The 12,274-nt window shown below is 41.5% G+C and overlaps 1 protein-coding gene across 1 annotated transcript in view; it reads left to right on the top strand.

Moving 5' to 3' along the window:
- The first annotated feature begins 5,995 nt into the window (after window positions 1-5,995).
- Window positions 5,996-12,274, top strand: part of LOC114052353 (C-type lectin domain family 19 member A-like) — a 23,733-nt gene continuing 17,454 nt past the window's right edge. The window contains exon 1 of the mRNA XM_027874912.1: window positions 5,996-6,086. Within this exon, the coding sequence (XP_027730713.1) occupies window positions 5,996-6,086 (91 nt within the window). The remainder of the gene's footprint in view (window positions 6,087-12,274) is intronic.

A 12,274-nucleotide genomic window follows, 5' to 3' on the forward strand; every position in this document is an offset into this window, starting at 1 on the left:
TTATGTGAAGTATGTAAATAGCTGTCCTATACCTGATCTATAGTGTACATTGAATGCCTTTCTATTTCCTTTTGGGGACACCTTAGACATGAGGCAAATCTAAATGTTAAAGTGTTTTTCCCTGAGGCTGCAGGGCAGGAGGGTACTGGAGAGTTGGGGGAGGGAGAAGAGCCTAGTGGCTAGGCCCAAGCCTCTCTCTTCAGAGACCAGGTTACCTCAGGACTGACTTTGTTCCATAGTTCTGTACTGCTACAATAATAATATCCCATGTATCTAGGTGGAGTAGTAGAGTGCCAGGCCTGGAGTTAGGAAGACCTGAGTTCAAATTTGGCCTCAGATACTTACTAGCTGTGTGATCCTAGGCAAGTCACTTAACCCTATTTGCCTCAGTTTCCTTATCTGGAAAAGGAGCTGGAAAAAGAAATGGCAAACCATTCCAATATCTTTGCCAAGAAAGCCCCAAATGGAGTCATGAAGATGAACATGACTGAAACAACTGAACAACAACATCATAAAGTGGTTGTATAGATCAAATGAATTGATGTAATTTGTAAATTTCAAAGCACAAATGGGTCCTGGATCTGAGATTTCACTGATGTAGGGAATTCCTGAGAAAACTCTCTCTATGGATGCAGCTCAATATACTTCCATATGCTCATGGCATTAGAGAATTGCCTAGAGCGTTGAAAAGTTAAAGGGCTTATCCAGGGTCATACAACTGGTATTTGTCAGAGGCAGGATTTGAGTTTAAGGCTTCCTGAGTGTGAGGCCAACTACCTATCTACTACACCATTCTTCTTCTGATACTACATCAAAGTGAGTTCTTCTTGTTGGCCTTAGAGGTCTAGGTGCTGGTGGCAGCGATGGCCTCTCCCCAGATGCTAATTGTTTTGGTAGTGTTGGCCTGCATCTTCTTCCATTCCTTCTTATCAAATCACTTGTTCCTCAGTAACATGGAGTCAGTCCCTTTCAGAGATTTATATCATGGTCACCTAGGTATCTTGACAGCCATTTTGGTGCCATTTTTGGGACTAGTTGTGGATGGCATGACTCAAACATGGCCATCTTTACACTGTGACTTGCCCCACTGAGGACTCCATGGATGGAGAGTGCATCTCTTTTGGTTGTTAGCTAGATGGTACAGTGGTTAGAGTTCAGGGTTTGGAGTCAAAAAGATTTGAGTTCAAATATGGTCTTAGACACTTACTAGCTGTGTGGCCCAGACAAGTCATTAACCTCTGTTTGCCTCAATTTCTTCCACTGTAAAATGGGGATAATACTAAGTACCTCTCACAGTTGTTGTGGGGATCAAATGAAATAATAATTATAAAGCACTTAGCACAGTGCCTGGCATATAGTATGTGTTTCATAAATGTTCATTATTATTATTCCCTCTGATCTAGGGGTTTTGCATGGTTTGTTTTATGCTAGAACATTTATTCATTGTGTTGAAGCCTCTTTTTTTTTTTACTCATTTTTTTTTCAATCTCCACTGCTTTTTCTGAGAGGATTTCCTCATGATGAGCTCTTTCCCTTCCTTGGTGTTTGGTGTTGGTCTTTTGCTTTACTTGTCACATTCCTTGCTATTCTGAGATGATAGAGGACAGCTAAGCTTAGATAAGACCCCTTCCTCAGGAGTCTCAGCTATCCTTGCCCTTCTGTGTTTGACTTTGGGCAAGCCTCTGGGCCTCAGTTTCTTCATCAGTAAAATGAGGAGCTTAGGCTAGGTGACATTTAAGTTTGCTTCCAGGTTTAAATCTGTCATCCTTTGTGCGATGGATATTTTAATCTCTTTATGGAAGATCAGAATGACTAATTACCCATATACAAATACAAAGTGTATTCTAGAAGGAAGAGAACCTGTCAGAGATGAGAGAGACACTGGCAAGGTGCAGGGAAAATGAATTGGCTTCCACGGAAACTATGGCCCAAGGTGCTCAGCCTCATGGTCCCACTAATTTGTAATTAGCAAAATCCAAGCACTTTTGCAATACTGCCAGTGGGAGAAGACCATGGTGACCAGGGAGAAGTGGAATGACTAAGGTGAAGAGGAGTTCAATGCAAAGGGAGAGTGTTAGGGACTGTGGTGAGAGGTTTTTGAAGTAATTTCTGTATTTACCGCAGTTTTGATGGTTGGAAGAAGGTGCTTGAGCTTCCTCACTGCCTCAGTGTTCAAAGAGCCCTCTTTCTATCCCCATCCCCACCCCCACTCCCCACCTTCCTTAATTCAATTTAAGAAACATTTAATTCATCTATGGGCTCAGAGTTCCTCCCTGCATGTACCTGACATGGAGTCCTATGGAGCAATGGGTTTTGCTAAGTTGGGGGCCTGATTGATCCAAGGAACTTCTTCCTAGTTCCAACTTTCATGAAACTCTGGAATTTCAGGGACCACCACCCTAAACTATTCATCCCTGGCCTTTTGCTCTCTATCTGGGACCTAAAGAAAAGTTTGCCAATACCCCTTATCAGCTCTATCAGCTTTGATGTTATCTTAATTTAGATTACCAGGACTCTCCTGAAGTGAGCCTTTGCTGATGGTTCCCAGGCCTTCAGAAGCAACTCTTTTGGGTCTGAAACTTGAGCAGTGCTGCAAGAGGGGGGAGGGTGAATCTTTTAACTTTAGGATGGGCCAGAATTGACAAATGTGCTCCTTTTCTTCACTTGTCAAGGGTGGAGGACAAGAAAATTTTACAGAAAACTAATATCCAGAATTCAAGGAATCATCTTGTTCTTTGGCATTGGCTCCCCTGGAAGTTTTTTTGGGATCCCCATAACCTGTAGTCTTAAGTTAAGCATTCAACAAATCTGGTCTCTGAGCAACAAACTGGTCTCTCAGCCACCAGGGTTAGATTTAAATACTGTAAAAAAAGTTTTCTCACACATTTCCCCAGTGTATTTAATATGAGATTTGATTTAGAGAAATTTGATGTATGTACGGCTTTTCAATAACATGTGCATTGTGTAAAGTGAGGTATACCCTCAGTCTGAGATTGGAACAGGAGCTAGTGTTCACAGCCTGATTCAATCCTTGGCTTATTTTCAACACTAGTCTTAGTAAAGAGAGCAGGTTGTGTGGGCAGAAGTGAACTGAACTTCCATAAATGAAGTTGGCATATTTCACAGACATAGCTAGTGACTTTAGTGCCAGATTTACAAGGCATGAACACCAGGTAGAAGGGTTGGTTGTTAGGAGGACCAGAAAGATTCTTAGATTGGACTTTTTAGCAGGAAGAGGAAGATGTGTGGAAGAATCCTAAAATTGTAGATTTAGAACTGGAAGGGACCTTTGAAAATTATCAGGCCCCCAACCCTCTCATTTTATAGATGAGGTGAAGTGATTTGTCCAAAGTCATGAAGGTAATAAGGGGCAGAACTGGGATTCAGACTTAGGACTTCTGACTCCAAATTCAGTGCCCTTTCCATTATGCCACGGGAGAAAGAGCTGATATTGGGACAAGAGATTTTGGGGTCTTATTTTCCTTCTTCTGTTCCCCTCCCCTTTTTATCACACATACCTGAAAACCATCTGCTATGAGTCAGGACGTTGTGATAGAATCCCTCTGATTCCCATAGGCTCCCCAACACCATCCATACCCATTCCACGGTTAAGGGAAAACAACCTACGTGAATCAACCACTTCCTCATCCTAACCTTCCCACCACCCAAGTAAAAGGCAAAGACCTTCTTCCAAAAGCCCAAACTGGACCCAGAGCAATCTCCCAGGATGCATTTCAGTCTGCAGAATCAATCAACAAGCATTTGCGGAGCACCTACTAGCACAGTGCTAGTTACTAGAGATAACAATGCAAAAAATGAAACAGTCCCTGCTCTCTTTCTAGCAGAAGACTTAGTGGGCTACAGATCCCTGAACTACAAGGCAGGAGACCGTAATTGTAAAACCTTTGATGAGTCAATTCCCTTAAACCTAAAGAGATTGGGGAAGGGAATAAGCATTTATATAGCACCTACTATGTACCAGACACTATTCTAAGCACTTTACAAAAATTATCTCATTTGATTCTCTCAACAACCCTGGGTTGTTTGCTGTTCATTCGTTCAGTAATGTCCAACTCTTCGTGACCATTTGTGGGCCATTCCATTCATGGGGTTTTCTTGGTTACTGGAGTGGTTTGCCATTTCCTTTTCCAGTGGATTAAGGAAGAGGTTAAGTGACTTGCCCAGGGTTACATAACTAGTAAATGTCTGAGGCTGGATTTGAACTCAGGTCCTCTTGATTCCAGGCTGTATCCATTGAGCCATCTAGCTGCCTTCTAACAACCTTGGGAGGTAGGTGCTATTACGATTCCCATTTTACAGATTGGGAAACTAAGGCAGACAGAGGTTAAGTGACTTGCCCAGGTCACACAGCTAATGTATATCTGAGGCTAGATTTGAACTCATGTCTTCCTGACTTTAAGTCCAGTGTTCTATCAACTTTGCCACTTAACTGCCCCTAGGTAGCCTAGATAAAAATCTAGTCATAGATTATAAATCTTATAGAGTTGTAAGAAGCCTTAAATACCATGAATCCAACTCCTTCATGCTCCAGATAAAGAAAATGAAGGCAGAGAGTTGGGCAGTGTCCTTTTGCCCTGTCTGAGGTTATATCATTAGTTAATGGAAAACCTGGGCCTTGTAAATCCTCAGTATAGAGAGCTTTCTTGCAGCTCTGAAATTTTATAATTTGAATAATAAATCTCATAAATAGTTTTGAGGGCTCCCAGGTTCCACTAGGAAAACATAGATTTAGAACTGGAAAGAACCTAAGAGGTCAATGAATCTCTCTCCCTCTCATTTTATGGATGAGGAGTAACTAATAAGAATCACAATTTGAACCCAGGTCCTTTGATACCAAATCCAGTACTCTTTCCATTGTACCATAGTGCCTAACTAATATCAGGCTACTACTACTTTGGAAATAACTTTAAAGCCTGTTATACTCCCCTAAGATTTAAAGAGAATGCTCTTTAAAAAAAAACAACCTGGGTCTCTTCCTGTCTTGGATATAGCCACCAGTTTAGAATTATAAATTTTGGAGCTGAAGGAGACTTTAGAAATCATCTTGTAAAATTTTACACACATCCCAGCAGATGTCTCAGAGATCATTTGGCCCAATCTTACCATTTTCATATGAGGAAACTGAGGCCCAAGAAAGTGACAATTCAGCAGGAGCTGAGACCTATTTTATATAGCCATAGCTGACATTTATATAGTGAAATAAGGTTGGCGGACACATATATACAATCTCTGATTTGATCCTCACAACAATTCTATGAAGTAGGTGCTCTTGTTATCCCCATTTTACAGATGGGGAAACTGAGCCTCAGAGACATGCCTATGGTCACACAGTTCCTGTGGCAGGATTTGAACCTTGGTATTTCTAACCTCCAGTCCAGCATTCATTTCAACTATACCATACATTGCGTATACGGGGTATTCCAAAAGTCTTAGTGCAATTTTAAGCTATTGAAGCTTAAAACTGCACTAAAATTTTTGGGATACCCTATATATTAATGCTTATTATTGTTGTTAATAGCAGATTTTTATTTTTAGCAGCATTTATATAGCACTTTATGGCTTGCAAAAATAAGATTTCGTTTTATATGTATGTGTGTTTTATATGTATATGCAGTGATATCCCAACTCCAGAGAAAAAGAATGGGGGCCACTGCTGCTGGTAAAACAAAATATTTTGCTGTCTAAGTTGATATCTAATGCATAGTATTACAAGGCAGGATCCCCCTACTCTTTTGTTCCCCTCCTCTCCCTTTCCTTCCTTTCCCCTCCCTTCTTCTCCCTTCCCCCTGCCTTCCCAACTTGTCACTCTGGCAGGTTGCAGTTTCAGTGAAGGGAGGGGAGGGGAGGGGAGAGGGGCTGCTGTCCAACCAGCTCGCTCAGTCTGAGGCCCAGAGCAGGGGATCTCTAAGAAGGGTCTGCCACTGAATTGGCTTCTCTTTCATTCTGTTGACTCCTTTCTCCAGGGTCAGGGAAGATGGTGAGGTGGGAGCTGTGGGTTGCTGCTGTCTCTTTGGTTTTCCTCTCTATCCAAGCATTTCCACAGACGGACATTAAAATCAGCCCAGGTGAGTGTGGACTGGGAGGTTTGCAGAGGGGATAAATCTCAGCTCTTCCTTTCAGGGCATTTTGCAAAGGTCAGATGGATGCAAATTAGATCAACCAGAACTTCTTGTCTTTCAGAGAGTGCTCCTGTTCTTTCTCAGTGGCTTTTAATGCCGAAGTCAGGACTGGGCTTACTCAGCTCTGTGGCAGCTCCCATTCATAGGGATTATTCTGGACACAGGTCAGCCCATTCCTAGAGCCCAGTGACATATTCCAGATGCTAGCCACAGGGGCATAAACTGAATGAATGAGTAGGCCATCTAAACCCAGGTGGTGTAGGGGAAGTGCTAGTTTTGCTATTGTAGGGTGATTGCAGTGTGGCGAGACCTCACAGACTGAGGGGCATCACCAGATGTTCCTGAGAATTGAGGGCTACCAGGCTTCCTGAGGAGAGAGTTCTAGCAGCTGATGATCTGTAGTACATTTGTTTAACTATTTTGTCACAATTTAAAGCAACAAGAAGTTTCAAATCAAGAGATAATGCAATTTAGTGGAAAGAATACTAGACTTGGCATCAGGAAAGATATGGGTTCCAATCTTGCCTCACTGTCTTTACCTGCAAAATAAGGATGATACAACTTGTATTAGTTACCTTATTGGGTTGTTGTGAGGAAACCTTAACGTACTCTACAACTACGACCTATTATTTATTATCACCTATGGTTTATTGAAGCAGTATTGCATAGTGAGGTGGCCTCAGTCAGAAGGATGTGGGTTCAAGACCTACTTCTGATACATATTGGCTGTACGACCCTGGGCAAGTCACTGAACTCAGTATCCTCCGGCAATTCTCTCAGATTACAAATTTCTACATTGGTAGGGGGAGTTACTCCACCAATGAAATGATAGGACTAGTAGTAGTAGTAGGAGTAGTAGTAGTAGGAATAGTAGTAGTAATAATATTAATAATAATAATTCTGTTTACTGGACTTACTGTTCACTTTTATGAAGAGGATTTATGGTAAATTCCATTAAAATCAAATTAAAACTTGCACCTCACCAAACTATTATTTGATATATTGATACAAATCTGGGTTCTCAAAGGCTATGGTGCAGAGGGCAGGATAATACCAAGCTGGGAAGGGAAAGGGAATAAGCATTTATATAGTGCCTACTATATCCTAAGTGCTTTTATAAATATTATTTCTTTAAGTGGTCCTCACAATAATCCTGTGAGGTAAGTGGTGTTATTATCACCATTTTTACAGTTGTGGAAAGACAAAGTGACTTGTCCAGGGTCACACAGCTCATAACAACCCTCTGCTGTTATTATCCACATTTTACAGTTGAGGAAAGTAAGGTTAAGCAACTTTCCCAGGGTCACACAGTTAAGTGCCTGAAGTTAAACTTCATGCTGAATGCTCTATCCACTGCACCACCTTCCTGCTGTAGGTAGGTGGGCAGGTTTAAAGTAAAGAAGAGACTATATGTCTGTTGTCTGAGGACCAGCCTGGCTAAGTTCTAAGAAGTTTATCATCAGGTTAACTATGAGGTGATGAATTTTTCAATCACAGCAACTCTTAGAGACCATCTTATTCCTAGAAGGGTGATCTGTCTTTGTGGAGGGAATGTCTACACGTGGCAATGGCAAATCCTTGACCTATTGATGTAAGAAAATAACAAATCTGCCCTCAGAATTTACGAAGCACTTAATGTGCATTACTCATGTGGTCCTTGGCAACAACTCTGTGAGGTAGGCAGTGCTAATGTTATTATCATTCCCATTTTACGAGGAGAAAACTGAGAACCCAAAGGTCACATGACCAATAAGTATCTCTAGTGGTAGAGCCAGAATGTGTGAATCTCCATTTTATGATCCAAACTCCAATTCTCTTTCCACTATCCTACTGTGGTAGAACAACTACCAAGGAGCTCAATGGGAAAGCACTAGAGTTAGAGGACCTGGGTTCAAATCCCACCTTTGATATTTATTACCTATATGTCCTTGAGCTCAGTTTCTTCATCTATAAAATGGAGGTGTTAGACTAGATGGCTTTGGAGGTCCTTCTCAGCTCTACAGCTGGTATCCTATCAGCTTTTGCCCTATGGGTAGGGCTTGTTGTTTGGGAAGCCATTAAACATAATGGAAGAGGAAGCAGCTTAAGGAGGGGAATGGTCAGGATGGAAATAGGATTTTTTCATTGAAGCAACCAGGTGGTGCAATGGATAGAGCATGAACTTAAGATCAAGAAAACCTGAGTTCAAATCACATCTTAGATGTCACTAGCTATGTGACCCTTGGCAAGTCACTTACTCTCTCTCTGACTCAGTTTCCTTATCTGTAAAATGTGGATAAAAATAGTACCTACCTCCTAGAGTTGTTGTGAGGATCAAATAAAGTAATGTTTGTAAGAATGCCTTCAAAAGTATTATAGAAATGCTAGGTATTATTATTATCATTCTTATTTCATCCCAATGGACAGAACATCTGTCTTTATCTCCTCCAGCTCCTGGCATAATGAACAGTATCTAGTAGGTGCTTAATAAGTGTTTGATGGATGAGTGAATGAAAGATAATTTGGAGAATTTATTGTGAGAACAAAGGAGGAGAACAGAAAAGAAGCATGATGTGTTTGGCAGCAGCCCAGATTTGCCTAGTCTCAGAAGGCCCAGAAGACTCCTATCTGTACAGATTCCCTAGAGGAAAACATTTCAACAAAGGAAGGGAGGCAGGCTGCTGTCTGGGGGCTTTTTTAAAACTGAAGTCCAGTACTCCTATCCTAGTTGTCTTTGAGGAATCTCTAGGACAGCAGAGGGAGATGGACCCACCAAATGTTCTTTATCTCTGAGAGAAGACCAGCCCTGGTTTTCTCTTCTTGTCCACAGCTGGGGGCAAGGAGTAGTCTTCTTAGAAAGCCCACAGTGGAAGTATTTATGACCCCTGAGGTGATGGTAGGTCCTGAAGGCAGCTAAGTGATGCTGTAGATAGGGCACTGGGTCTAGAAGACCTGAGGTTAAATTCAGTCTCAGGCAGTCTTAGACAAGTCACTTAACCTCTGTTTGCCTCAGTTTCCTAAACTGTAAAATGAAAATAATAATACCTACCTTACAGGGTTGGTGGGAGGGTCATATGAGATAATACTTGTAAAGCGCTTAAAGTGCCTGGCACACAATAGACACTTAATAAATGCTTGTTTCCTTCTTTCTTTCCTCCCTCCCTCCCTTCCTTCTTTCCTCCCCTTCCTTTTTTTCTTCCCTTTTCTTCCTTCCTCCCTTCTTTCTTTCCTTCCTTCCTTCTTCCTCCCTCCCTCCCTCCTTTCTTCCTTCTTTTCTTCCCTTCTTCCTTCTTTCCTTTCTTCCTCTCTCCCTCCCTTACTACCTTCCTTCCTTCCCTCTCTCCCTCTCTCCTTCCCTCCCTCATTCCTTTCTTCCTTCCTTCTCACCAGAGAATGTGGGATGGGATTGGGGACTGAACCTGTGATTTAAAATGGTATAGAGAACTCCAGAGTGAAGAAACTCCCTCTACCAGAGCAGGTCAACATCTCTGTGATTTATAGTCTCAGAGTTGCCTAGCCCACTGAGAGGTTGTGACATTCCAGGGTCATGGGCCATCATGTATCAGAGGCCAGACTAGCATCCAAGCGCTCCTGGTTTCAAGGCTGACTCTCTATTCATCGTGCCATGTATAAAAAAATAAGGGGACAGGGTCAGATTTGGGCAAAGGCCCCATCCCCATGCCCAGAAGACAAAGAAACTCTTTCCTAATCAATGCTACTGAGTGACCAGGGTCTTATGACTCAGCTATAAGTTTAGCCCAGAACTGGCTCCAAATGAAGTCCCAGCAAGGCAGAGACAACTATGGAAATTGAATCTTCTCCTACCACCTTCTTTTCTCTTCTGTTGCTGTGACTGATCTCAGTGGGAAGCAGCATCCCATTCCTGAAGCAGTACTTGACCTTCTGTAGCAAGTGGTTAGATTGAGTGGGAAGCTGACAAATTTTTTCTTTAAAAAAACAAACAAACAAAAACAGCAAAATTCCTCTCACAAATTTGAATTCACAAGTTTGAATTCAAACACAACAGGTGAAATCTGTGGGTGACTCAATGCATAACATCTGGCCAAAGGCCACACAGTTTGGGTCCCCTTTTGTAAACATGGCAGAAAAACTAGCCATAGTTTAATAACACTTGCTTGCATTTAAGTATTACTTTATGACTTCCAAAGCAATTTACAAATGCAGGCTCATTTGATCCTCCTAACAATCTGGATTTAGAAAGCAACTTCACCTACAGCTAACAATCTCCCTAAGCTCCTACCCAGAAGAAAGATATTTTTTCCCTGACCACTACTACTTGAGTGACCAAGAACTTAGAACTCAGCTTAGAACTTCTGGCCAGAGCCAGTCAGTGAGGTCAGTATGTTTACTCCTATTTAATTCAGGCCAGTCAATCAGTAAGCATTTAAAAAAATTCCCAATTAAATGTAAAAAGAATTTTTATATATTTAAAAAATTTTTTAATTCCAAATTTTATCCCTCCTTCCCTCTTCTTCCTCCTTATTGAGAAGGCAAGTAATTTGGTATAGGTTATTCACTAAGCATTTATTAAGCATCTACTGTGTGCCAGGCACTGTGCTAAGCGAAGGGTATACAAAGAGAGGTAAAAGACAGTCCTTGCTCTCAAGGAGCTCATATAGTCTTAACGGAAAAGCTCATAGTCATCCTAGTTGAGCATACAGCATGATAGCTTTGGAGTCAGAGGAATTAGATTCAAATAATCTGGGTTCTAATTTGCATGATAAATAATTTGGCAAAGAATTTCATTGCTCTGGACCTCAGTTTCTTTGTCTATAAGATGAGGGGATTGATTAGATAGCCCCACCACCAGTGTCCCTTCCGGATTGAGAGGCAGCCTTATGAGATTTTTGGTTCAGGCCATTGTGAATGGGAATTGGGAATCTGGGACATCTGCTTCTCTGATGTATTATTTTCCTTCTCTGTCTCTCATCCATATCCTTCTCTCCACTCATATAGCCTTAGTGCAAGTTCTCATCACCTTTCACTTTGGCTTTTGAGGCCAAAAGGTAGAGCAGTGGATAGAGCCTTGGAGTTTGAGTCAGAGAAATCTGGATTCAAATTCTGCCTCACATACTACCTGTGTGACCATGTGCATGTCTCTTAACCTCCATGTCCTTCAGCTTCCTCATCTATAGAATTAAGAGGTTGTACTCTAAGGTCCTTTTCAGCTCTAAACCTGTGATCCTATGAGACCTAGGCTTAAAGAGAGCAATCAGCTGTCCCAAGGTCACAGAACTACTAAGTGGTACAGCTTAGATTTGTACCCACATCTTCTGACTCCTCAAATGTTAAGAATTAGAAGGAATTTTAGAGATCGTCTAGCCCAAGTCTATTGCTCTTTCCACTATGATCCCCCAAACATTAATCTTGCATCCTGGGACATCAACACTGATCTTACCCTTTGTCTTGCCACTGAATTTCAATTACTTCAGAGAAGAGAGTGAGGCTGATGACTCTGAGCAGCTCTGCCTCACTTAAATCCTTGACTTAAACCTGAAAGTCAAGATGCCACCCTCATGATGTCATTGGTCCTCTTTGAAAACAAAGGACAAACAACAACAAAAACAATAGCAACAACAGCAACAACAATAATCTTGGGAAAGAGGAATGGGAATATTTTTCTTCTGACACTGGAATTAGAAAACAAAGAAGATGAATATTTCTATTTCTTATAAGAATGCTATGATTTCCTTAAGTTCATTCCCCAAAAGGATAGAATAATAGGAAATGAACTTGGAGTAAAGCAGGAAAGCTCATGGGAGAGTATTTCCTTTGCTTCCTTGAACTCCTCCCCCACAAACAAACAAACAAACAAAAACCCAACAACAGTTCCAGACTTTGTCCTTGAGTCCCTTGACTCCACAAGCTTTTGCTTTATTTTGGGTGAGGGGAAGAACCCAGGCATTCTATCCACTTTCAGTCACCTCCATATCACGCTGAGTCAATTGTACCATTCTTCCTTCTATTACCCCTTTTTGCCTTGTCTCCCTTAATTAGTATCTGAGCTTGAGGGCAGGAACTCTCTTGCTTGTATTTATATCTCCAGCACTTAGTACAGTGCCTGGCCCAGAGCATGTGTTTAAGAAGTATCTATCTATCTATCTATCTATCTATCTATCTATCTATCTATCTAT

This window comes from Vombatus ursinus, unplaced genomic scaffold (genome assembly GCF_900497805.2).
Source record: "Vombatus ursinus unplaced genomic scaffold, bare-nosed wombat genome assembly UNPS02014807.1, whole genome shotgun sequence".
Lineage (NCBI taxonomy): Eukaryota > Metazoa > Chordata > Mammalia > Diprotodontia > Vombatidae > Vombatus > Vombatus ursinus.